The sequence below is a fragment of the Ylistrum balloti genome, unplaced genomic scaffold (genome assembly GCF_031769215.1).
Source record: "Ylistrum balloti isolate Yb309-2 unplaced genomic scaffold, AGI_CSIRO_Ybal_v1 Utg369924, whole genome shotgun sequence".
Taxonomy (NCBI): Eukaryota; Metazoa; Mollusca; class Bivalvia; order Pectinida; family Pectinidae; genus Ylistrum; species Ylistrum balloti.
In genome coordinates this window covers 258,375-286,199 of record NW_026782040.1, presented here as the reverse complement: position 1 = coordinate 286,199, position 27,825 = coordinate 258,375, and the positions used below count along the sequence as shown (strand labels likewise).

The window sequence follows — 27,825 nt, the reverse complement described above, 5'->3', positions numbered from 1 at the left end:
CAAATGTAAATTGAAATATATACAACTGCATATCTGAGATATTTCTTTTATTGGAAAAAAACACATATTTTAATGGGGATGATGAAATTAAAATATTGTTAAAAATGTTACTTTAATTAACCACATTGAAGAAAAAAAAAAAACTTGAACTTTTAAGCTGTGTAACAAGATGTGTTTATCGTTTTTGAAATGTGGGCAGACCAACTGGTGCAATTTTCCTTTCTGGACCTAATGATTTTATTTTGCTTTATGCTGAGCTTCGACTAAGCTTTACGGGACATGTGTCAATATTTGCAGATCTGTACGATTTGTTCTGCGCTGAAATGTTACAATTGAAGTGCCAGCGAACCGGTGTCCATATAAATGAACAGTCTCTATATCTATCCTCAACTGGGAAATATACTCCTTATTCTCCTAATTTTTATTTGAAATTATAGAGTACATCAAAAGCAAGAGCACAAACCATACAATCTCAATGCGTAACATTACATGGGCCAAGATCAGTTCGAGAAAACTCAGAATTCAGCAACTTTACCGCATGTCGGCATGATGTTCTGGATCTATTCGTTATCAAATGGTTTTGACAAAATCAGTAGTCACTGTCAGTACCGAGATCATGGTCATCTAGTATTGCATGTACAGATGATATCAGCCTATGTTATTTGCTAACGAAGAAACTTACATTAATGTTTATAGTTACCTGTTCAAATTGCCAACATCCGAACAGGTGCCATTAGCTTGTTACTAAGACGCCATGTTGTAAATAGATGAAAACCCAATCCTTATCGAAGTAGCGCTTTTTTAAATTTTCTCATCGACTTCCCTTCCAAACATTGCTTTGATCCCGACTATAATAGTCTCCAAACTCGGAGTTTTCAACTTTTTTGCTTTTGGATCATATCCTATCATGCACACACACGCACGCACACGCACACACACACATTTATATTCATAATAGTAAAATATATTCATTTCTGATTTCGTTCACAGTATATTTTAAATCCACCTTGGATTTTCAGCAACGCGGCACGACTTTTATATGCTTTATTCACGAATGAAATTATAATAGATATTGTTCAGTACATTATCATTGCCTTAACTTGCATCTGTCCGATTCCTCTGATTCGATAACTATATAAATATACGTTCTTATTAAGTCATGCCTACAAAACTTTCTTCACATTTTTGTTGTATAATTCAGACGGAAATCATCATAATGTTTATACATTTTAAACTCTTCCTTAATTGTACAATGTTGCTTTACACTTGTGTAAGTGTTTCTGTGAATCCTGTTAGTCACATTGCGAAGGATGGAGCCTCCTTAAAGTAACACTAAACGTTTATTCTTGACATTACTATGTCCCTTTAATTTTCAAACACTGATATCACCGCGATCGTATCTCAATCGGAACACCTTAAGTGTTGTCTTTGGAAAGCACTCATTTCAGTCTTTCGGATCAAATTCTTATGGCGGCAACATAAATGCAACAGTATGCAGAAATGATTCGGTTATATATGTTTCTTAGGTATTTCATCAAAGCAATCAACGATGTCAGGCGAGAGGGGTCTTACTAAACTGAAATCACTTTCACACAGAGGTAGTAAATCTGATAAAAATGAGAAAAAACAAGTGACCATCTCGAAATTCTTCGCATCAAGAGCGGTTAAAAATGATTCTGAACTAGTCATTATAGATGACTCTTCGAGGGATTGCCCGCGTGTCGGTGAGGAAAAGGTAGGAAACCTAGATATGGCTTTATTTCCACAACGTTTACTTACTGCTTTCAATATCCATGACATGATTGACCTAAATATAAAGTCCGTGAGTGAATGTGGCTGATGATGTAAACAGATATCCATGTTTATTGCACAGGTCGGGCACTTGTTAATTTATTGCTATTACGAGTCAAGCATTGCTTGGAAAGAGCAAAGCTTATATGCCACAAGGACATTCTTGTTTGAAAGTACTAAGAAAATAAAACACCGATAAGTTTTGGATAACTGGTTAGTGCTTCAAAAAACGAAGAAAATTTGGCGTGCTACAGCGAGCGATTGATCACGCATAATTATTGTGAAGTTGATGTTTTATGCGTTCGTGTACATGTAGATATGATGTCAAGGTAATGGTTGGCATTATATGCCATGTACTTGGAGGATTTTTAATTCATGCCAAGTTCATTTGTATAAATTCATTGTTTTGTTTAGTAAAAATTAAAAGTAAGTCAAACAAATTCGGGAAAGCAAAAATGCTGTCTTCATATTTTTGATTAACATTAGCAAAGAGTAAAGTGAAGAGCACCTATGCTCCATGTCTTTCACTTCCGGAAGAATTTTTGTAGATGGATAAATCCATGATTTGATAATCAAGCGAACATTTTATATAATGAGTTAAACATTTTTAAAATACAATAATGTAATGTTAAATACAGAATCATGTTTACATATGAACTAAGATACATGCTGTAAGAAAAATGTTTTGACATACGAAATCTCCGAAAGGAGGAAATAAAGAATGTCTGTCTGTATGTCCCAACTTTGTTCAAGAGTTCTTGTCACAAGTTCCAGACCAGATTTGGAAAGTTCTGTCAGCCTCTTGACACCTGAAATTTACTGCTGCAAATAAATACCATTTGGGGAGGAATGCCTACTGTTTCCTCTGCAGTAGCTCTTCCATACTCCATTTTTTAATACAGACACAGGTATCAAAAGGTGATATATCTTTTATTAATCTTCCACTCTGTTAAATGGGGCATTTCACTGCCTCCTGCAGTAATGTATTCAGACTCACTTATATCCATGATCATTTTCTTCTTATCAGAGAATCCCACCTTGGGCCTTGCTCTTAAATCTTGTGACTTGTTTCATATACAGGTACATTTATAACACTAAATCTTGAATCTTTGTATATATTTCATTGGGTTGTCCATGTTGCTACACACTGGCTACACCAGAATCACTACCAGTTCTATACCCTTTTAACAATTTGGCGTTGACTACTGGAAACTCTTGTTAATTTTGTCTCATTCCTGCTTCAGATCAGATAGCTGGGTCAAAGTCGGACTTTTTTCCCTCATTTAGGATATCCTTTTTACAATAATGAGTTGCAGTAAGCTCAAATACTTGTATAATATATCAAATTTACAGCAGTATCGAATTGCTGTTAAACACACATTGATATCACCTGCAAAGAGTCTGATAGAAGATTATATCCTGAGAGTCCGAGAACTTAGCCTTGGGGAATGGGGACCCCCTGATCTTACTAGGCTAGAATCAGACATTTCCACCTTTACTACAACAGTACATTTTGATCTGTAATAGTATGAGTTTTTTTTTTGTTTTTGTTTTTTGTCAGTTTGGTAAAGCTATAAATAGCTATTATAGCAATATCAAGCTATAAAGGATATATGATCCAGTGGAATTCTTTTGTTTTGTGTCAGAAGGAAGGCCTAATGTTACAGAAAAGTACCAGTTTATATGCGGTATTCATCAAAGCATAAACCTGTCAAAAACAGGAGTTGAATTATAATATTTCTTCTTTTTAAGGTTTCCTCACCACTGAAGAAACGACGTAGGATAAATTTGTCCAACGTGAATGGTGGCAGGCCTAAAAAGCAGTATTCTGATGACAGTGATGATGATGATGTGGTACCTTGCCACACACATGTTTCTGAAATGGAAGTTGAATCAGGTCTCTCTTCTGAGATCAAAATTGGCAAAAATTTCGCAGATGAAGCTTCAAACTTTAAAAAGTTAACCGTATGTAAGACAAATGATCAAAGCTGTGGGACAAGTTTGACCCATCCTGTTTTATCTGGTGTAGACAAGAGAACTTCACTGACTGAAAATACAAAAAGTAAACTGCAACAGTTTGAATCTAGTGCAGTCAAAGATGAGGGATCTAATACTAGAGAAGTAGTAAGTTTATTTGAACTAAAACAGATTAGACATTTATCCAATATTTCTTCAGTTTCCACCAGTTTGTTAAAAGAAAATGACTCGGAAGGAAAAAAGAGTGATAGCGATGATGAACACAATGTCCCATGCACTTCAAAATCAAGAAAATCTGCAGGAACTAGTGATGAAGAATACAATCTACCCTGTACATCCAAATCTGTACCTTCAGCATTGATGAAGACCAGTCATAAAAGTACCTCTGCTTTGAAATATGATAAAAATAAAAGATCTCCTACAACTACAGAGAAGAAGAACAAGTATACTCCTCTAGAACAACAATTCATGGACATCAAAGAAAAATATCCACATGCTGTACTTTGTGTGGAATGTGGATACAAATACAGATTTTTTGGAGAAGATGCAGAGGTAATTAAGAATAGCTTCTTGTTATTTTTAAAATATTGTTGTTTTTTTTTACGTATGAAATTCCAACAATTTGAGGAAATAATCAAGGCCCCTTTTTGGCAAGAGAAGGCTACATGTTAGTGATTGTATACTCATTTTGACTTTAAAATTTTGAAGAAAAAACACAGGCTTGAGATTTCTTCCTTGAAATCTTTAAGTTTCATAAACTGATTCAAATAAGTGCTCTTGATTCCTTTTGAATAGAAGAAGCTTTAACCGCTTTTAGCATTAAACGTTTTTTTCTTTCAAAAACTTCAGTAAACATTTGCTAGTTCAAATTGCTATTGGTGAAAAACTCCTTAGCAATAAGAATGTATATTATAGTTAGATAAAACATATAGAGCCCTCAGGAAACATGCTAGAACCCTTACAATGCCTATTGGCATGTATTAAACATTTTGGTTTAAAAAGATATTAAATTCTATAAGTTGGGCTTACCATATATATCCTGCAGTAAGCCCAGGGAGCTTATATACAAATTTTAACAACAAATCTGGTAAAAGGCTTATAACAAGGCAATAAAATAGCATTTATTCGCAAGTCTACTGAACGACTTTAGACATGGACGAGCTTATAACAAAGTATGAACTTATTGAATAAATATGATACTATCTATGAATGAAGTTTTTTACACTTGAAATTATTGCTTTTAAAGATTGCAGCTGAAGTTTTGAAGATATTTTGTCATCTTGATCATAACTTCATGACTGCAAGCATCCCTACTCATCGCCTTTTTGTTCATGTTAGGAGACTGGTTGCTGCTGGACACAAGGTTTGTATAAGAAGACCAAATGATAACAAATTTTGGTATCCTAAAAGTCAACATTCCTGAGACTTTTTAAGTATTGAAAATGTTTTAATCCATATGATCCTTTTGAACGAACTACATTTTTTTTTTTTTTTCTAAATTGTAAAGAAGAAACAATTTGTTAGGTATCAATTACAAAGATGCTGCTGTAGGCCAGGAAAAGATGGACTTGTATCTCGCTCCATGCTTTGGTAAAAGGCAGGTACAATGTAATGTTTGTTTTTCTGTGAAATCAGAGTGATTTTCCTTTGTAATTGTTTATAGATATGGATTAAGTTTTTCCATAACAATGTTTGGAATTTTTGTCCGTATTACATTGCTTATCCTGCAATTAAAAATTTTCTTAATTAAAGTAAATTAATTACAGAAAAACAACTTGTTTTTGGCAGTTTTTAACTTCTGTGATTTCTATCTCTCAAAAATTTTGATTAAATAAATCTTGTTTCTTCTTTTTTTTCCACATTAATTCAAAAGAGAATAACTCATGAATTTTAGTTTGATCACAAAATCACCACAGTAAGTTGAACACGTGAGAAAGTTAGTTTACAGTATACTGATTATGTGATATGTTAATGTCTTGACTAAGAGCAAATCTCAGTGTTTAATTTATCTGATTTTATTCGCAATTGATTGGTACACATTTTGTTCACTGTCAATGAAACTGAAGTTATGAAAGTGTGGTCAGTACAATGAAATTAGTCAAATATCCTCATATCCTTCATTAATTTTTCAGAATTGAAAAAAAAAACATAATAACTTTATAATTTTCACAGGTTGGAGTTGTAAAACAGATGGAAACAGCGGCATTAAAAGCTGCAGGGGACAATCGAAGTGCACCATTTACTCGAGAGTTATCTGCCCTTTATACAAAATCAACATTGATTGGGGAAGGTATATATCAATAAAGGCTAAATATTTTAAGTTATAAAACATGTTCTCAATTCTTGCTTTAATCTATAATATTGATGTAGAAAAGCTTTGATAGTGCCACGAAGAAAATGTGTATTGGTCATAACGTATAATAGATTTGATAAATAGATTCATTGCCTAGTTTTCCTACCTGTGGGGAAATGTTTTGATTGCCTTATTACCTAATCTGCCTTCATGAGAAGGTTCATAGTCTGTGTTATGAGTACTTTGATCTGAACTCTTGTTTTATATAGATGTGAACTCGTGTTTTATATAGATGTGAACTCGTGTTTTATACAGATGTGAACCCATGTTTTATATAGATGTGAACTTGTGTTTTATATAGATGTGAACCCATGTTTTATATAGATGTGAACTTGTGTTTTATATAGATGTGAACTCGTGTTTTATACAGATGTGAACTTGTGTTTTATACAGATGTGAACTTGTGTTTTATATAGATGTGAACTCGTGTTTTATATAGATGTGAACTCGTGTTTTATACAGATGTGAACTTGTGTTTTATATAGATGTGAACTTGTGTTTTATATAGATGTGAACTCGTGTTTTATACAGATGTGAACTTGTGTTTTATACAGATGTGAACTTGTGTTTTATATAGATGTGAACTCGTGTTTTATACAGATGTGAACCCGCTTTTCCAAGTGGAAGATGCTGGCAACTCGTCATGTGATGTTGGTGCTTCTTATCTTATGTGTGTCTATGAAACTCAACCGAACAAAAATAGCAAACAACGAACTACTGCCATCTTTGTAAGTTCCACTCTGAGAAGATTTGAGTGTGTGATACAGTCCTGTATAATAATTGTTTAGTCCTCAAGATTTAGTTTTCTTTGAGTTGAACTTCTGTATAAACCAAAGGTAATTATATTTATCTTATAAACTTAAATGGTGTATGTAGTTTTCACCATGTTGGTTGATTTTCTTTGTGCCCATTTAATTTCAACAGAATGTTTTTTTATTCTCCTGTAATTATTCAGCTATAAATATTTGAAGTTGAACAGATTTATGTGTCAGCAATAACCTATTCACAGCTCTATCCTGCATCAGGCCCAGGTGCTGAAATTCAGACCTGAAATCTCGCCATTACAATGGGCTTATATCAGGACACTAAAATTAAATAATAGTTATTTTTGTAATTCTACTGAACAGTGATTGATACGGTTGGTTTTTGATCAGGCAGCTGGATAAACATGGTACATACATGTGTTTATAAGGAAATCTGTATACATAGGCAATACAGCCCTCCACTGGGGACGTTGTATATGATAGCTTCGAAGATAATGCCATGCATGGAGAGCTAGAAGCTCGACTATCACACATTCAGCCATCAGAAATCCTTGTCCCAGACAACTTGCATGAAGATACAGACACTTTCATACATCGTCTTACATCTATCAGGTAAGTGAAAACTGTATGTGCATACTTTTTTTGGAATTTAATTGTTCAAAACTTCAATTTCAGAAATTAATTGTATGTATAAGATTAAGGTTAAATATTGCAGTCTCCTGGTAAAATGAGGAAGAAATACAGAGGCTGAAAGCCCAATACTTGCTAATTTTCCCTGTGTAGGGTGGGGGGTTGGGTTGGTGGGAAGCTCTCATTTATGGCCCCTCTTTCTGACATAAGGTATTGACCTTCTGAAATATTAAAAAAAGTCCAATAGGAATGACAGCCTAGTTAAGTAAGTCTGTGCAACTCAGAACTAGAGAACTTGTTTTATGTTGTTCTTAATTTTTTATACTTTTCATGCTTGAAAAAAATCACCTTTAACTGGTAGAAAGTGGGAGTTTCTAAATTGATTTGATATCTTGATATTTGAAACCCCAAAAAAACAAAAGAATCAAACCTTAATTGATTTGATATTTTTCATTCAGTTAACAAATGAAGTATAGAAAAATACCTTGTTAAAAGGTGATTATTAAACATTATTTATCCCTTGTGTAAATTTCAAAATTGATTTGAAATTAATAGAAATGATCAAATATTAATTAATTCTGTGTAAGGGGAAACAGGTAAATGTTAAAGGGAATATGAATGATATTTATAATTGTATATGTTGACAGTTCCACCCCTGATGACCGTATGCGGGTAGAGAAGATTGACGGCCACCAGCTGGAATATAACACAGCCTTTCAGACTGTCTCCAAATTCTACACGTATGAAAATAAAGCTGGTAAATACACACATTTGCTTTAAGACATTATTCTGAAAGAGAAAATATTTCAATGACAAATGAAAATTTTGCAAGAGTAGATTTTAATGAAAAATTAGATCTTGCACCATGTTGTCATTATAAGTCATTGATTACATTCACTTCCTGGATTTTGAAAAGGAAATATCCTGCAACTAAAATATCAGCCTTACAATATTAATTTGACTTTCAGCCCATGCTTTGTAATAAGCCCACCCATGTATATTTCAGTGTTGCAATTTTACAGAAAAAGGTAACAGTTTTGTATCATTGTCCATGGATTAACTTGTCCCTCTTCTTTGTATACTAAGTTGTGTGTTTGTCCCCTGGACATATATAGGATAATTGTTTTCTTGAATGTATTCAGATTTGAAAGAAAATCAACATTTTACAGAAATATCCATGAAAAATGTCCCTATTTAATGTTTATGAGAAATGATCTGTTTTTTTTCTGTAGGAATTAACTTACTACAGGAAGTGCTACACCTGCCACAAACAGTCATCTCCTGCCTGGCTGGAACAATCACCTACCTGTCTGATTTCAACCTAGAAAATATCCTTACACTGACCAGGTAAAGTCAACTGAACTTATGATAAAAATTGCCCATGTACATTGTACCTATGGCCATCAGATCTTTTATTACTGCTATGTTTAACAGTTGAAATACATTAATTTTTGTTTTTAGGTTATTGGTAATAGAAAAGACATAATGTAAACTTAATTGATCTTTCAAATTTTATGTCATAAAGATACTCCTTTATCAAAATATCTTTCTTCTTTCACTGGAGTTTATCAATATACATTTAGCTTTTTCTCTTTTTTTTTTTAGCAACTTTACTCAATTTTCTGAAAAGTCAAAATTCATGCAACTTCCTGGAAACACTGTACGAAATCTGGAGATTTTCCAGAACCAGACTAATGGACAGGAACAAGGGTCACTGTTCTGGGTAATGAACCAAACTGTGTCCAGATTTGGGAGTCGAATGCTTCGAACTTGGCTAGGTAGACCCTTGCGATCAGCATGGTGAGTTTGTATTTGAAACAGTACCGTTGTTGCAACCAATTCGGTTTTTTGGGAGAGTTGATTAGGAAAGTAGGGACATAGGAGAAAGTCTATAATTACTATAGGAACATTTATAAGAGAAGACTATGGGTATGAGGGTAAGGACTTTCAATATGAATACATGGGGTATATCTAAATTATTGAGAAAGAAATAAGTCATCCTTGATTCTCCAGGGGTATGATCACTTTCGCTCTCCTCACCCCTGGAACATGTCGTGGCAAAATTGAAGGCACAAGTGAAGTACTTTGATTGGTTCTAGGAGAAAAAACAATCACAGGCTGTTAGGCTTCTTTTGATGATTAGAAACAAGCCACACTCAAATTCAAAGCCATTACAATTTACCATTATGCAACACAAGATTCATTTGATGGTCATCAGAGGATCAAACTTACCTTTTTTGTTTTGTCCACAAGGTGTTGCTCATGGAACCTTCAATTTTGCCATGACATGTTCCAGGGGTGCAGAGAGTAAAAGTGATTGCAAATCACTTGAGTATGGAGGATGAGAATTAGTGTACTATGTTGTTAGCAGGAATGTGGCTTGGAAAAAGGAAAACAGAATTTAAAAGTAGAGGCTTGGTAAACATATTTATGAAAATGTATCTCTTAAACATTTAAGGTAATATAGAAGGAATGATAAGGGTACTCTGGACTTCAAAATAAATCACTTCTATCCCTGATTTGAAGGTAAATATCTGTCAGATTCTATTAGTGGTACCTTTAAACAAACCACTGAGTCTTGGGATGGGATTATTGTTTTATTTGATTAGCCCTAAACAAATGTTTTACTAGAATAGCCCTAAACAAATGTTTTACTAGAATAGCCCTAAACACATGTTTTACTAGAATAGCCCTAACACGTTTTACTAGAATAGCCTTGAACACTTGTTTTATTAGAATAGCCCTAAACAAATGTTTTACTAGAATAGCCCTAAACACATGTTTTACTAGAATAGCCCTAAACACATGTTTTACTAGAATAGCCCTAACACGTTTTACTAGAATAGTTGAACACTTACTAGAATAGTCCTAAACAAATGTTTTACTAGAATAGCCCTAAACAAATGTTTTACTAGAATAGCCCTAAACACATGTTTTACTACAATAGCCCTAAACACATGTTTTACTAGAATAGCCCTAAACACATGTTTTACTAGAATAGCCCTAAACAAATGTTTTACTAGAATAGCCCTAAACACATGTTTTACTAGAATAGCCCTAAACACATGTTTTACTAGAATAGCCCTAAACACATGTTTTACTAGAATAGCCCTAAACACATGTTTTACTAGAATAGCCCTAAACACATGTTTTACTAGAATAGCCCTAAACACATGTTTTACTAGAATAGCCCTAAACACATGTTTTACTAGAATAGCCCTAAACACATGTTTTACTAGAATAGCCCTAAACACATGTTTTACTAGAATAGCCCTAAACACGTTTTACTAGAATAGCCCTAAACACATGTTTTACTAGAATAACCCTAAACACATGAATAGCCCTAAACACATGTTTTACTAGAATAACCCTAAACACGTTTTACTAGAATACTAGAATATCCCTAAACACATGTTTTACTAGAATAGCCCTAAACACGTTTTACTAGAATAGCCCTAATCACATGTTTTACTAGAATAGCCCTAAACACATGTTTTACTAGAATAACCCTAAACACATGTTTTACTAGAATAGCCCTAAACACATGTTTTACTAGAATAGCCCTAAACACATGTTTTACTAGAATAGCCTTGAACACTTGTTTTACTAGAATAGCCCAAAACAAATGTTTTACTAGAATAGCCCTAAACACATGTTTTACTAGAATAGCCCTGAACACTTGTTTTACTAGAATAGCCCTAAACACATGTTTTACTAGAATAGCCCTAAACAAATGTTTTACTAGAATAGCCCTAAACACATGTTTTACTAGAATAGCCCTAAACACATGTTTTACTAGAATAGCCCTAAACACATGTTTTACTAGAATAGCCCTAAACACATGTTTTACTAGAATAGCCCTAAACACATGTTTTACTAGAATAGCCCTAAACACATGTTTTACTAGAATAGCCCTAAACACATGTTTTACTAGAATAGCCCTAAACACATGTTTTACTAGAATAGCCCTAAACACATGTTTTACTAGAATAGCCCTAAACACATGTTTTACTAGATAACCCTAAACACGTTTTACTAGAATAGCCCTAAACACATGTTTTACTAGAATAGCCCTGAACACTTGTTTTACTAGAATAGCCCTGAACACATGTTTTACTAGAATAGCCCTGAACACTTGTTTTACTAGAATAGCCCTAAACACATGTTTTACTAGAATAGCCCTGAACACTTGTTTTTCTAGAATAGCCTTGAACACTTGTTTTACTAGAATAGCCCTAAACACATGTTTTACTAGAATAGCCCTGAACACTTGTTTTACTAGAATAGCCCTAAACACATGTTTTACTAGAATAGCCCTGAACACTTGTTTTACTAGAATAGCCTTGAACACTTGTTTTACTAGAATAGCCCTAAACACATGTTTTACTAGAATAGCCCTGAACACTTGTTTTACTAGAATAGCCCTGAACACTTGTTTTACTAGAATAGCCCTAAACACATGTTTTACTAGAATAGCCCTAAACACATGTTTTACTAGAATAACCCTAAACACGTTTTACTAGAATAGCCCTAAACACATGTTTTACTAGAATAACCCTAAACACGTTTTACTAGAATAGCCTTGAACACTTGTTTTACTAGAATATCCCTAAACACATGTTTTACTAGAATAGCCCTAAACACGTTTTACTAGAATAGCCCTAATCACATGTTTTACTAGAATAGCCCTAAACACATGTTTTACTAGAATAACCCTAAACACATGTTTTACTAGAATAGCCCTAAACACATGTTTTACTAGAATAGCCCTAAACACATGTTTTACTAGAATAGCCTTGAACACTTGTTTTACTAGAATAGCCCAAAACAAATGTTTTACTAGAATAGCCCTAAACACATGTTTTACTAGAATAGCCCTGAACACTTGTTTTACTAGAATAGCCCTAAACACATGTTTTACTAGAATAGCCCTAAACAAATGTTTTACTAGAATAGCCCTAAACACATGTTTTACTAGAATAGCCCTAAACACATGTTTTACTAGAATAGCCCTAAACACATGTTTTACTAGAATAGCCCTAAACACATGTTTTACTAGAATAGCCCTAAACACATGTTTTACTAGAATAACCCTAAACACAATGTTTTACTAGAATAGCCCTAAACACATGTTTTACTAGAATAGCCCTAAACACATGTTTTACTAGAATAGCCCTAAACACATGTTTTACTAGATAACCCTAAACACGTTTTACTAGAATAGCCCTAAACACATGTTTTACTAGAATAGCCCTGAACACTTGTTTTACTAGAATAGCCCTAAACACATGTTTTACTAGAATAGCCCTGAACACTTGTTTTTCTAGAATAGCCTTGAACACTTGTTTTACTAGAATAGCCCTAAACACATGTTTTACTAGAATAGCCCTGAACACTTGTTTTACTAGAATAGCCCTGAACACATGTTTTACTAGAATAGCCCTGAACACTTGTTTTACTAGAATAGCCCTGAACACTTGTTTTACTAGAATAGCCCTAAACACATGTTTTACTAGAATAGCCCTGAACACTTGTTTTACTAGAATAGCCTTGAACACTTGTTTTACTAGAATAGCCCTAAACACATGTTTTACTAGAATAGCCCTGAACACTTGTTTTACTAGAATAGCCCTGAACACTTGTTTTACTAGAATAGCCCTAAACACGTTTTACTAGAATAGCCCTAATCACATGTTTTACTAGAATAGCCCTAAACACATGTTTTACTAGAATAGCCCTAAACACACGTTTTACTAGAATAGCCCTGAACACATGTTTTACTAGAATAGCCCTGAACACTTGTTTTACTAGAATAGCCCTGAACACTTGTTTTACTAGAATAGCCCTAAACACATGTTTTACTAGAATAGCCCTGAACACTTGTTTTACTAGAATAGCCTTGAACACTTGTTTTACTAGAATAGCCCTAAACACATGTTTTACTAGAATAGCCCTGAACACTTGTTTTACTAGAATAGCCCTGAACACTTGTTTTACTAGAATAGCCCTAAACACGTTTTACTAGAATAGCCCTAATCACATGTTTTACTAGAATAGCCCTAAACACATGTTTTACTAGAATAGCCCTAAACACATGTTTTACTAGAATAGCCCTAAACACATGTTTTACTAGAATAGCCCTAAACACATGTTTTACTAGAATAGCCCTGAACACTTGTTTTACTAGAATAGCCCTAAACACGTTTTACTAGAATAGCCCTAATCACATGTTTTACTAGAATAGCCCTAAACACATGTTTTACTAGAATAGCCCTAAACACTTGTTTTACTAGAATAGCCCTAAACACATGTTTTACTAGAATAGCCCTGAACACTTGTTTTACTAGAATAGCCTTGAACACTTGTTTTACTAGAATAGCCCTAAACACATGTTTTACTAGAATATCCCTAAACACATGTTTTACTAGAATAGCCCTTAGAAGGATTTAGTTTTAAACTAGCAGTATTTGAATATCAATTAACTAAAAAGATGAATTGTTTTAATAGGGAGTTTGAGAAGTATGGTAGAGATGTAAATTAATTCACATTGTTGTGGACTAATAAATTACCTTCTAGGGACATCACAGAAAGGCAAACAGCAGTACAGGATCTAATAGATGGACCATGTGCTGAAACTTTGGCCAAGCTACGGGCGCTCCTTAGCAAGAGTCCAGATCTAGAAAAGGGACTTGCATCAATCTATCACAAAAAGGTATGTATTGTATATTAGTAAACAAATTCAGTTGAACCTTGGTTTTGTCAATAATAAGCAGGGTTTTCATGATTTTGTTAGTAATAGGCTGTGTAGTAAAAGTAGGAGGCTGGCAAAGCCAGCCGACCCGAGCCGCAACGCAGCGAGGTGGGTGTGGCCTGCCATGTACATGTAGTCGTGTATGGGACATAATTACGGAACTGGATTGGTGTAGACGGACAAATGATCAAAGTAGCCGTCAAATTGGCCGGCTCCCAGCTCTTATGGAAAACCCTGAATAAGATATTACAGATATGTGAGTAATTTGGATTCATGTCAAGAAGCGGTACAATTTTTAGGAGGTTGCATAAGAAAACCCAATCATACAGTAATCTGGCCTTCACATAAATGCTCCCTTGTAACCAAGCTACCACCAGTATAGCCAGACGTATTACAGTCACCTCTGATTTTGATACAACTGTTATAAAACTAGTTTCCTCGTCTTGTATCCATCTTTCTTGTTGGTAGGGTATATTGTTTGTGTGTTGGGTTTACTGCCTTGTCAACAGTCAGGGTCATTTTAAGGGGGAGTGTCCTCATAGTAGCTGGTAGCTATCTCATTGAATGACATACAGGAGGCCCATTGCATGTCACCCAGAGCAATGAGGATGAAGTGTCAGGCCCAAGGACACAACCATAATAGTACAGACTGGTCTGTTTCTCAGTTTTCTGATAAATACAAACTGCTATGAGTTGGTAGCACCAAACAACACACAACTGATTTTCATCTGATGTTATTAAGGCCATCGCTGTACCAACTGAGCCTTCATGGCCTCCAACTGGCTAAATAGGTCTTCTTGATTATTCAGAGAAGACAGTGGTCAGGGAGCTGACTTTGCAGCGTTTATTGGACTATACAATGGTATCCCAGTTACCTTGGTGAATGACAAATGCAATTTCTATTGTAACACATTAAAGCTTAAGGAGTAAAGTTAAAGTCATACTTAGACATAATTGGAGTTCTTTTGAAATTGTCAAGAAAAACCTTCATCTCTAAACTTTGATTTTTTTTGTTTTTTTTTTATCACTTTGGATTTTCCTTGGTCGCCTCCTAGGTTTTAAAAATTAGGCCTGTAGCATCACAGAGGAGTCCAGGAACAAGAAACAAGTATATGATGCAGTAGAACTATTTATTTGCCTCTACTGTCTTTAATTCTAAATTTGTATTGTAAGGTATTATCCACTTGTTGTGTCTAATGAATAAATCATAGAACAAAACTTAATACTGTAATTACTGTTTGTATGTATATGCATGTAATTTTCTATTATCCAGTGTAGTGTAGCAGAGTTTTACTCCGTTTGTAAGGCCTTTAGCCAGCTACAGAGGGACATTAGGCTTCTGGCCGAATCACAATGTCCACAACTAACCTCTGACCTTCTGAAAACCATTCTGACCAATGTACCAGACCTTTTAAAAGATATAAACTCATATGTGTCTTCCATTAGGGAAAAGTCGGTCAGGTAAGTACAGGAAGATAAGTGGACACTGGAACAAATATAGATAGAATCTTGCGTGAGTTTCTATGTAATAAATGATTTATAAAACAAGTCTCTAGAATGTCTAATTTTGGCAAGCTTTCGACATGCTGAAATGAAAAAGTTTTGACAAATGTCATAATGCACATATCAAATGAAAACAAGAACAGACATTTGACAGTCATTTCAGTTTTATATTGGGTAGGTGTCTCCATTGTTACATCACAATTACTGAGTTTGTGATGTCATCTCGTTATCTTGTTAATAACAAGGCAATCGTATGATAAAGGTCTTTATTTTTTTCATGATTTCTGATTTATTTCCCTCAGTATTTCATTACTGAATTAGTAACCATAACAACCAACATTTTAAATCATCTGTCACTCTAGTATTACAAATTTAGTTTTTTTATGATGCAGAGATAAGGACAAGACAGGGATATTTGCAGATGAAAGTAAGTTTCCCATAATCATACAAAGGAAACAGGCTATACAAGATGTATTGTCGGAGATCCAGGCTCACAGACGGGATGTACGCTTGATTCTACGCATTCCTGGTCTAGAATATGTCACTGTTATGGGAATTGAGGTAAACTGTGCATAATCTCACACTATTTTCTCTCCAGGAATCATCAGTACATGATAACTGTATGATAACTTATAAAATCTTGTTATGACTTGGTAGCTGTTAAGTCTGGAGTCAGTGACGGTCATGGAAATGTGTAAGCTTTATTAGATCATTTAGGAACATCATGCATGACATCCCTGCTCAGTTATGAAAGAATTTTACTAATCATTGTATGATATTTGACAGTTGACAGTCAATGGCCACTTTTGTGTAACTGTAGCAATAATGCAGCTTCCACACAAAATATTCCTCCATGAATATTCCACCTGAAATAGATTCAATATAACGTGGAAGGACAGAATTTGCAGGTTCAGAATTCTGTGTCAATCTGATATCATTATAATCAGATATAATGACAGACTGAAAAGACTACAACCAAAATCCACAGTAAACCAAAACTTTGTATATTTATCTTCTTTTTAAAAAAATAGGGATTTTTTGTTACATCTCAACATTATTCATTTTACGATGATGTAAAAAGATTACCAATGCAACCAGGTTACATATTTAAAGCACTTGTGTTTGTCACTTTAATGGAGTCCAAACAGAGGATGAAACTAAAGGACTTTAGGAAAACCTAAGTGGTTATGTGGTTGACTGCCATATTCCTTTTCATTTTTCATTGGGGAATTGATTTCTTGCCTCATTGTGAAAGAAAGTGTATTTAAGACAACATTTTCAACCTATACCTGGATCTTGCGACTCTGGAACATCGAAGGATGAGACATGATAAACACTTCTAAAGTTATGATCAATATATATGATAAGAGAGCTACTGAAAATTTATTTGAGATGTGTACCACAACCACAAGAGGGCATTCTCAAAAACTGTATAAAAAGCATATGAGATTAGACATTAAAAACATTTCTTTAGTCAATGAACTGTAAAATTTGTGAAACAGCTTGCCCCAGTTATAAATGCTACTACAGTCAGACAGCTTGAACTTTTATTTTATGAACATTATAAAAATTAATAAAAAATGTTAGCGTTCAATGAATTCACGGAATAGCACCAGAAGTAATATTAACACAATTTTTTCATGAATTGTTGAATATTGATATGGCCAAGAGACTAGCATGCCTGCATCCATCATGTATCATAATAAATCGTAATAAATCTATCTATGGTGCAAATTTGGCATGGCTGGACCTCTGATTTTGATGAATTGTCCTTAATATCAACTTTAGTTCTAAAATACAGCTGTTGTTTTCTTCTAGGTTGTAACATTATAAACTAGCTTTCCTTACTACAGAGTTTTTATCATCGGGACTGGTATAATTATTTTGAGAAGTCTGAGGATATTACTAGTGTATTGGTTTTCTCAGCACAGATTTGATCATACACACACCCAACTGTATTCTATAGCATTTCTTATATAATGTCTTCTATCTGTTTTAATAAATATTGTTTCCTTTCTTTATTATTCTAGTTTCTGATCGAGGTGAAAAATAATTCTGTCAACTTGGTGCCACAGGATTGGATAAAAATAAGCAGGTATGAAAAACTTACATCATATAAAAAGTAACGGAAAATTTGTGTATATCAAGATAAAATATAGAGATGTATTTTATTTTTTGATGAGATAAAGTTACCCTGGAAAACTTTAATTAATTTGATTAATACTGGATAATTTTGTAAGATTTTTATTGGTCCATCATTTCTATACTTACCTGATAAAACCAGGGATATTTCAGAAGAATCTGTGCCCATCAGGTTTTACATAAGGCAGACGAGTATACTTATCTGGTATTATTGGATTTTTTGCGGTCATCTGACCCGAAGGTTCATGATGACCTACAGCCATTAAAAAACATATTTCAAACATCTTCTCCAGTTCCACTAGTGCCATTGAGCTCAGAATCGGTAGAAATGGAAAGGATAGGTAGTCAATAAAGTGTTATTTTTTTACCTGGACAAAACTTTGACACGGCAGTCAGGGAGGCCATTTTGTAACGTGGTTTGGCAATTACGGTTTTCCTGTGCAACACCTATTTCAAACTTCTTCTCCAGTTCCACTAGTACCATTGAGCTCAGAATCGGTGGAAATGGAAAGGAAAGGTAGTCAATAAAGTGTTATTTTTTTACCTGGACAAAACTTTGACACGGCAGTCAGGGAGGCCATTTTGTAACGTGGTTTGGCAATTACGGTTTTCTGTGCAACTCCTATTTCAAACTTCTTCTCAAGTTTCAACATAGGGATTGAGCTCTAACTTCATTATCAAAAAAAGTAACACTTGTTATAGTTACCACTCCTCACCAAAACTATCACCTGCATTATGGAAAACAGCTTCTTAGTAAGATTTCATTCAAAGTGCTGGAAGTTTTTGTAGTCAGATGATCTTACGGCCCATGGGCCTCTTGTAATCATCTTACTTGCCCGTTATTTTGTATTGATAGATGTATGATGGATGTGATCTTATAAAAGGATACTTGTACCAGATTTACTTACTGTGTACTGAGGTAGTGCACTAAATACAACTCACTACAGGAAGCACTATTTCATTTTGTGGCATTTCTACTGAAATTTCAGAAGATCGAGGCAGACTTATCACAAGGCCTTGGTTTAATGCCTTAAATATGGTGATTTCTTTAACCATATCTTATTCTTTTCAAACACTACAGCACTAAGGCAGTGAGCAGGTTTCACTCACCTTTTATAGAGAAGACTTATCGCAGACTGCAGCAGCTACGTGAACAGCTGAAACTGGACTGTGACCAGGTGTGGCGAGAGTTTCTCAGGTAAGGTGGCTGTGTTGTTCCGTTTTCAATAACTCTCATCACTTTACTTAGACATGGAGGGGGATAGTTGCCAAATATGGTCCAAAACATGCAATATTGGATAAAGGCATCAAAGTTGGTGTTAAAATTCTTTGGACCAGAACTAAATTTCAATTTTGAGGCATTGTGAAAAATACCTTCTTTGATTATTTTTTTTTTTCAAGATAGCAGTCTTTTTACAGATGAAATTAATTAAATTATTAAAAGCCCTAATGTTTCATATTCATTATCATATTCTGTAATTTGTTATTACATTCTATATTTCAAGTATATTGTTACAAATTTCGTTGGTTCTGTCAAAATGTACAAATGTGTAGCTTTTATTTGTTATTCAATTTTATAGATTACTTAAAACTTTTCTAATATCATTATTTTCAAATGATCTGCAGTGAAATAATATTTAACATTTTCAAATGCCTCAAAATTCTTCTAATGTATATGTATCACTGAGTCTGCCATACCATTGGATGACCAGTAATTTGTATGTGTTGACAGCTCGTTCGGAGAAAATTATCAGAGTTACAGAAAAGCTGTCCAACATTTAGCTACTCTGGACTGTTTGTTTTCACTGGCAGCTACTGCTAAACACCATGACTACTGCAGGTAATATCTTTACCTTATTAACCATCTGTGGAAAAAAAATGAAATGTTGAGAGGGCTTTTTGCAAGCAGCATCCTCTGCCTATTCATAAATTTTCTCCATTTCAGATAATTTTGACGACGTTACAAAATGTATAAAAAAATGTTCAAAAGAATAAAATTGAAATGGAATTTTTATAACACCACTGCAACGTCATGGGGATTATCATATCATTGACAGCAAGTCCTCTTGCAGGAAAATTATAATTGGATTTTGAAATTAAAAACTTTTATACAATGTTGGGTACGTTTTGTGTGTTAAAGGTCACACATGTTAGAAATTAAAACTAATATTACATGGCAAATACAAAAGTAGATTATTTTTCAGTTTCTTTTATAAATCTTTGCAGACCTGAAATTGTAGATGAGGATGATTTCTGTATTCAAATTGAAAATGGACAGCACCCAATAATTCAACAGTTAATTGGAGAGCAAGAACAATATGTCCCAAACCATACTAGGTTGTCTGTGAGTACTCGGCCACTCTGTTAACATTTACAGTTGATTTTCATGGTGAAGATAACGTTTTATTATCTCTATTTGTGATCTCACATGGAGAAATGTAACTGTTGAAAGGCCACCATGTTTCCATCCTTGAAATTCCAAGGGTTACGATCGCTATTGATCTCTTCTGCAGAGAGCGAAAGTGATCGTAATTCCTGGAGCGTTGAGGATGCCACAAGTGATCGTAATTCCTGGAGCGTTGAGGATGCCACAAATGATCATAATTTTTGGAGCGTTGAGGATGCCACATTGACGAAAGTTATGAAATTATTAACATTGAAATTTCTTGCATTAAGAATGATTCACATTATACTGAATATATAGTCTTGATTTTGGGCAGATAGATTGATGCAACATTTAATGTCAACAGTTGATATTGGTCAATTTGCATAGGAAAACGTGAATAATGTAGTTACTTTCCAAGATAAAACATCCACAACAGCTTCTGAGTTTGAGTTTTTCAATTTATTTTACTCGTCAACATGTTTTCCCCTGTTCAGGCTTCATCAGGACCTTGTTACAATTATGGATAACTATTTTGTTGAAATCAATATTTGCATAAAAAGCATTGTTTGTATTTACATATTATGTAATTGTTATGCGATTTGATTTATTTCGTAGAAGGCATCGACCAGGGTGATGATCATTACTGGTCCAAATATGGGAGGAAAAAGCTCCTACATTAAACAGGTAGCACTCATCACCATTATGGCCCAGATTGGGTCCTATGTTCCTGCTGAATCAGCTAAGCTTGGCATCTTGGATGCTGTCTATACAAGGTATGAACTTCTTACATCAACAGTTCCTGAAATTTTCTTCAAATTCTTCGGCAATATCAAGAGACACGTTTAAGTAATAAAACATACTACCAGGTTATGTTGTCAGCAATATGATAAAAATACAACTAAACACTTACGCCTTAACGATAATGGCACAAGTTAATTCACCAATAAATCAAGGGTATTTTGATAATTATAATTGATGGAACTGATTAAATGGTACATAATACAGGTTATTTGTTGTATGTTACAGAATATTTGTGTTCAAAGCATAAATTGCTATAAACTGCTATATCTTTTAGCTTTTAAGTTCTTTACTTTGATAGCAATGAGATGAATTTAAGACATTTTTACAAGTTGTTGTAACAGGACAAAGAAATGACAGTGATTTACAATTATACTGAACAGCAGTATATATGGGAGGGCTCATTACCAGGCATGGATTTATTACGGGATAAATACAGTAAAAACTACACTGTAAAATTAAAAGTATGTGTTGTGTGAGAGATAATTAATTACTGCTGTTACATATTCACTCTTCCAAGATTTCATTTTAATAATATGAGGTTGATATTTAAGTGATGGTAATTAGATTTTGGAAAAGTTAAGATCAGTTATCAGCCAGAAATATTAAACTATATCCTATGAAAAAATACAGGGGAAAAAATCATATAAAGATATGCAAAATATTATGTACAAATAATAATACGGTGAAGTAAAATCTTACGATATTCTCCATAACATATGTTTCAAGGAGTAAATTTATAATGGAGATGGGATATCATGACTAAATTTAATTGATTTTTTTTTTAATAGAATGGGAGCCACTGATGAAATCTACAGCAAGCGAAGCACGTTTATGGTTGAACTACAGGAAACTTCAGATATCATAGCAAATGCTACTGAAAAGTCTTTAGTTATCTTGGACGAGTTAGGGAGAGGTACTAGTACACATGACGGAACAGCAATAGCGCATGCTACCCTCGATTTCTTCATTCAAAAGGTGAGTGTTCTAATCTAGAATATGAATTTTGTGCCAGAGTGAACAGCTGCTCATAGTATTTACCAGGTCCTGTTGAAGCCCAACTGGTAGGGCGAAACCAGTAGACAAACTACCCAATAAATAATTGAAGAACTCACCTCTAGTCTGTTGGATTGATCCATACTTACTTCAACTTACCCCTTCTCATCAATCCCCTGCATACCTTCGGGTAACCGGGCGACAGGAGAGGAACCTTGATTCATCCACTGAAGAAACCACGGTGTTGGCTCTAAACTTCGTGCAAATTTATCTGTTTAGATGTGTCGCAAACTCCCACCTAACTAAACTCTGTGGTTTATTTACAGGTGAAGTGTTTTTGTCTATACTCTGTGGTTTATTTACAGGTGAAGTGTTTATATCTATACTCTGTTGTTTATTTACAGGTGAAGTGTTTTTGTCTATACTCTGTGGTTTATTTACAGGTGAAGTGTTTTTGTCTATACTCTGTTGTTTATTTACAGGTTTAATGTTTAAATCTGTAATCTGTTCTTTATTTACAGGTGAAATGTTTATATCTATACTCTGTTGTTTATTTACAGGTGAAATGTTTGTGTCTGTACTCTGTTGTTTATTTACAGGTGAAGTGTTTATATCTGTACTCTGTTGTTTATTTACAGGTTTAATGTTTAAATCTGTACTCTGTTGTTTATTTACAGGTGAAGTGTTTATATCTATACTCTGTGGTTTATTTACAGGTGAAGTGTTTATATCTATACTCTGTGGTTTATTTACAGGTGAAATGTTTGTGTCTGTACTCTGTTGTTTATTTACAGGTGAAATGTTTATATCTATACTCTGTTGTTTATTTACAGGTGAAATTTTTTTGTCTGTACTCTGTGGTTTATTTACAGGTGAAATGTTTGTGTCTGTACTCTGTTGTTTATTTACAGGTGAAGTGTTTTTGTCTATACTCTGTTGTTTATTTACAGGTGAAGTGTTTTTGTCTGTACTTTGTGGTTTATTTACAGGTGAAATGTTTATATCTATACTCTGTTGTTTATTTACAGGTGAAATGTTTGTGTCTATTTGTGACCCATTATCCGGTGCTTTCTGAACTTGAACATCAATTTGTTGGGATTGTTCAGAACTTCCACATGTCATTCTTTTTGAATGATGAAGAAGGTAAGTACAATTTCTGGCTGTAGATTAAAACTAGATGAAATAATTTACCTCATAATACAGTTTAGATTTATTGTGTTCATTGGGATATTGCACTGAATTATGTAACAGAAATAGGTGCTAGAAAGTGATGTGTTTGTTGTAGAGGCTGTAGGAGATGCTGCACAGTCAGGAAGCGATACATCCGCAACAGAATCCATTACTTTCTTGTACCAGTTAGTGATGGGCGTGGCTGGGCGGAGTTACGGTCTCAACGTGGCACGATTGGCTGGAGTACACCCTAACATCATCCAGCGGGCAGCATGTCAGTCACAACACTTTGAAACCAAGATCATGGAAAGGAGGTGAAATGACTATTAATGTATTACTACTCAAAATAACACCAGCAAATTTTGTATTTCATATTTTCTGTTTTAAAGATTTCTTGATTGTTTTTTTGACTATCACTGTCAATGAATGTGCACATCTTTTCTTTATGGACTCAACTGGTCCAAAGGTTTATTTCTGAAGAACTGATGTTTTGTTATTGCAGAAATCAGCTGAAATTATTCCAGGCATTACTTTCCTGCCCAGAATCAGAGATGACCGACATTTTACTGGAACTTCAGAAGAGTGAGGACCAGAAGCCATTTTCCACTGCAACATAACAATCCAGACATATCTTGAAAGCTTTGTACCAGTCCTTGTCACTGAACCCTCTGTAGACAATATAACAATAGTCTTGTGCTTTATTGCATGATGGTCTTTTTACTGAGAGTTATTTGAAACAGACATTAAGATCTGATTTCATTGTGATAGAATTCCTTGGTATTGACTAAATGAATCAATGGCATTCGAATGAAAAATAAAAAATAGTTGACATACATATGTGCTTCAAGATCTTAACGTTTTAAGCTCATCTGCCTGTAGGACATATGAGCTTGGGCAGTGACTGCTGAGGTGAAGGTTACTAGGTTTATTCACATGATTTACCTTGAACCACTCTGAAGATTACAAGAGTCTTATGTGTTAAAATCTTCAAATTAATTTTTCATGGAAATTGAAAATTAACCCTGAGTTTTGAAGAGAAAACGTATGTTAGATTTTTAATGAAGTCATTGTTCCACTAATTGGAGATTTTCTTGACTTTGGACAACACAAGTATGCAGTGTTATGAGACGAGTTTGTATTGCTGTGAGAAGATATTCATGTGTGTGTATCTTTAATGGTATTGATGCAGATGATTACAGTGGTACAAAATAAAACATTGTATTTCAGGTTCATTTCTAGTTTGGTTTTACTCAGCACAAAATAAAATGTTTGTAACATCTTGTTTATTATCCTGTGTCTGTCAGTTTTCCCCATTTACCACAAATGAAGGTACAAACCTTCCCAAATTGGTGAAATATGAGATTTGTACCCCCGAAGTTATATCTCATATATAACTTAATAGTTAAGAGTACTGCTTTTCAAAAGAAAAGGGGGAAACTCTCAGTTTTAGTTTGTTTTATAAACTTGATTGAAAGAGAGAAATGGGGTCTTGGTATATGGTCAGTAGCTAAATTGAGTAGAATACTACAGATAGCAGTTACATGTACACATACCAAATGCTTGGACTTTCAACACTGTTCAACACTTGCCGACCTTTCAAAAGGTAGTCACATTGTACAATGTACAAACAAAGTACACATTTTCTATCCTTATCATTATCCCCTTATTTATAATGTAATTGATTCATATGTCAATAAGTTGAATCTTGTGACAGTTTGTGTCTCGACATTTAACACATTAGGGTTTAAAATACCATCCAATTGGTAATGCAATAAGTGTAAACATTCCCTAACTAACAACACACAATTTAAGAGAAAAAAACCCAGCAGATATATCTGAAAAATGTTATTTTGTATCAAGAATGAAGGCTATTATGAAGGACAAGTTACTACCAAATTTTTCAATATTTGCATTGTGACTCATTTCCGATCACAGATGTTGGTACTGAATGTTGATGGAAGGCATCAGTCTTAATCATCTACCATTTCAGAAATGAAGTTTTTAGACTCTTATTGGACTTCAGTGTACTTAAAATACCAACAGCAGAAAATGAGAGACAACTACTGTATTTTCTGGGTTATAAGCTCGCTTTTTTTTAACTCAGTGGTCGGGCATGCAGCTTATATACCTGTGCTGCTTACAAGTGGACAAAAACAAATTTGACAGAATGAAGAAAAAAAATACCTGACGATTTGGATAAATTGCCTTCTGTTGTCTGTTATATCAACGAACCTAGGTAAACATAATGGTTACCACTCTCTAAGAAAGAGTGTGTCTTATTTGTCGATCAAATTGAAAAAATAGCTAAAAAACAGACCTGCGGCTTATACTGAGGTGCGGTTTATAACCACAAAAATATGGTATACGTTCTGCTAAGATACTACATTTTACATGTTATAGATAGCTGAAACATGTAAACCAATTATAAAACCATGGAATCCAGATGTCGATGCTCCATCATCTTTGTCATTTGCTGATACCACATCATTTTAAGATAAACATTTGAAATACTCAAGCTGCTTTGTTTTGTCATAAAGAAGTTAAAAATGGACAAAATCTATCCGTATTTGAATGGCTGTTACATTTTGTACACCAATTTGATGTCTGATAAATGCAAAACACTCAAATGAATTACACACTATATACAAGATGAAATATTGTAAACATCAGGATTAATAGTCAGTTTTCAAGGTTGTCTATGATCTGATAAATGCAATTAATACTCGTTAAATTTTAGTAAAAGCTTTGTGTTGTATCAATCACATCATAAATAAACAAAATTTTAATCTTCAACTGTAAGGAACAGGCATCCATTGAATTCTGAATTTCAAATGATGCATTCATGTCAAGCAGTATGCAGTGCAATAAAGATAGGTCAAATTGACTTTCGCCTCGAGGTCAAAGGGCAAATAAGTGCAGTATTACCAAGACTTATCTTGGCAATAACTTCATAGGAAATATACAGATACTTTGCTGTGGTGTTTGTATAAGAAAGATTATAACAGAAACTAAAAGTCCATTCATTCTGCAAGCTTCTTACTACATGCCTGTCGTTTATAATAATAATATTACAAAGTAAGAGAGGAGGGGGGAAGGATTCACTTCTTCATAGCTACATCCACAAAACGAGACCCATTGTGGATGCAGCTATGGAGAGGCTTAAGATGATCTAGAACTTAGCGACTGTGAATCGGACGAAACAGCGTCGGAAGGTAATCTATATTTGAAGGGTAATTATGTACAGTTGACTACAAAGAACTTGTATATCAGAGCGACGGAACAGATTGCCAAGATGAATTTTAAGTATGAACTGGGATTGATTATTTTATAATTTTAATGCACAGTTAATTTACCAAACATTTCTTCTTATAAAAAAGGGATAAGGTTATCATTTTTATTACAACAGGCGTACAATTGACATTATGAGTTACCAAACTTTATAACAATGATGTCACGTGAAAAAGGGTACCACATTTAGGGTACCTTAGGGCTGAAAATTATGTTGTCTTTGCCCTGACGAGCCATAACTGGTGACACCGGTCAGCAAATAATGAAAGTATTCCACCTACTGAACCTTGTGCAGCTGGTCGATGTTGATTACGCTCCTACCCACAATGTTTTAATAATATTACATGTACAGACCTTATATGTCTACATATGATCGACAGTGTGACATTATGAAGCAAAATAGGAGGGCAGATCAAATTTTTGGATGTCTGATGTCCATCCAGCATCAATTTTTACCTTCAAGCAAATTCATATCAATAACCAAGATGCCCAGGAAACTGATATTAGGCATATAGCATGCTGAGATGATGTCCTACTAAGTTTGTTCAAATATGTGACCTTAACTGACTTTCAAGGTCACAGAAATCAAATGTGTAAATCTTTATATAACTTCTCAATAACTAAAAGGACATGTTACTGATATTTGGCCTGTAGCAAGCTTGGATAAAGGACTATCAAGTTTGTTCAAACAAATGACCTTGACCACTTTGAAGGTGACAGGCATCAGATGAACATTTTTGAACCCTGAGTATTGTTATTGACATTGTAGAATGATGGAAAAAAAGATTACCAAGTAAGTTCAAAAGAATGTCCCACATCCACTTTCAAGGTCACATGGGTCAGATATGTTAAAGTCTGGAATCAACATCTTCTCAATAACCAAGACGTCCAAAGAAGTGGCATTTAACTAGTTGTGTATCTGCATTCAGGGCTACCAAATTTGACCTGAAATGACCTTGACCTATATTCATTGCCACAGGAGTAAAATGATTGAACATCTTCTAAATACAAAAAAAGACAGAAATACATGTATATGTGTTTTTTTGAAGAAGTCAAATCATATTTGAAAAATATGATCTTGACTTTTCAAAACAGATGTAAAATATAAATTTTAACCTTCTCTGTAAGTCTCCATTATAAAATGTGTTTGCAAACAACAGTGATTAGTGGGTGATGCAGGCCGATTAGTGGGTGATGCAGGCCCGTGTAATTGGGTTTCCTGTTTAATCATAGTGTATGATTTGTTATATAAATCAAAGATGACTAGTGTTAAATT

The 27,825-nt window shown here is 34.1% G+C and overlaps 1 protein-coding gene across 1 annotated transcript; it reads left to right on the top strand.

Moving 5' to 3' along the window:
* The first annotated feature begins 1,497 nt into the window (after window positions 1–1,497).
* On the top strand, window positions 1,498–24,512 carry LOC132546959 (DNA mismatch repair protein Msh3-like). Its single transcript, XM_060210688.1, has 21 exons — window positions 1,498–1,735; window positions 3,544–4,320; window positions 5,015–5,131; window positions 5,941–6,058; window positions 6,722–6,849; window positions 7,331–7,497; window positions 8,163–8,272; window positions 8,748–8,862; window positions 9,121–9,315; window positions 14,092–14,227; window positions 15,540–15,727; window positions 16,162–16,330; window positions 17,800–17,864; window positions 18,993–19,109; window positions 19,644–19,751; window positions 20,138–20,255; window positions 20,913–21,070; window positions 21,887–22,073; window positions 23,120–23,234; window positions 23,377–23,575; window positions 23,764–24,512. The coding sequence occupies exons 1-21, from the start codon at window positions 1,550–1,552 to the stop codon at window positions 23,876–23,878; spliced, it is 3,588 nt and encodes a 1,195-aa protein (XP_060066671.1). The 5' UTR covers window positions 1,498–1,549; the 3' UTR covers window positions 23,879–24,512.
* Window positions 24,513–27,825: the final 3,313 nt, after the last annotated feature.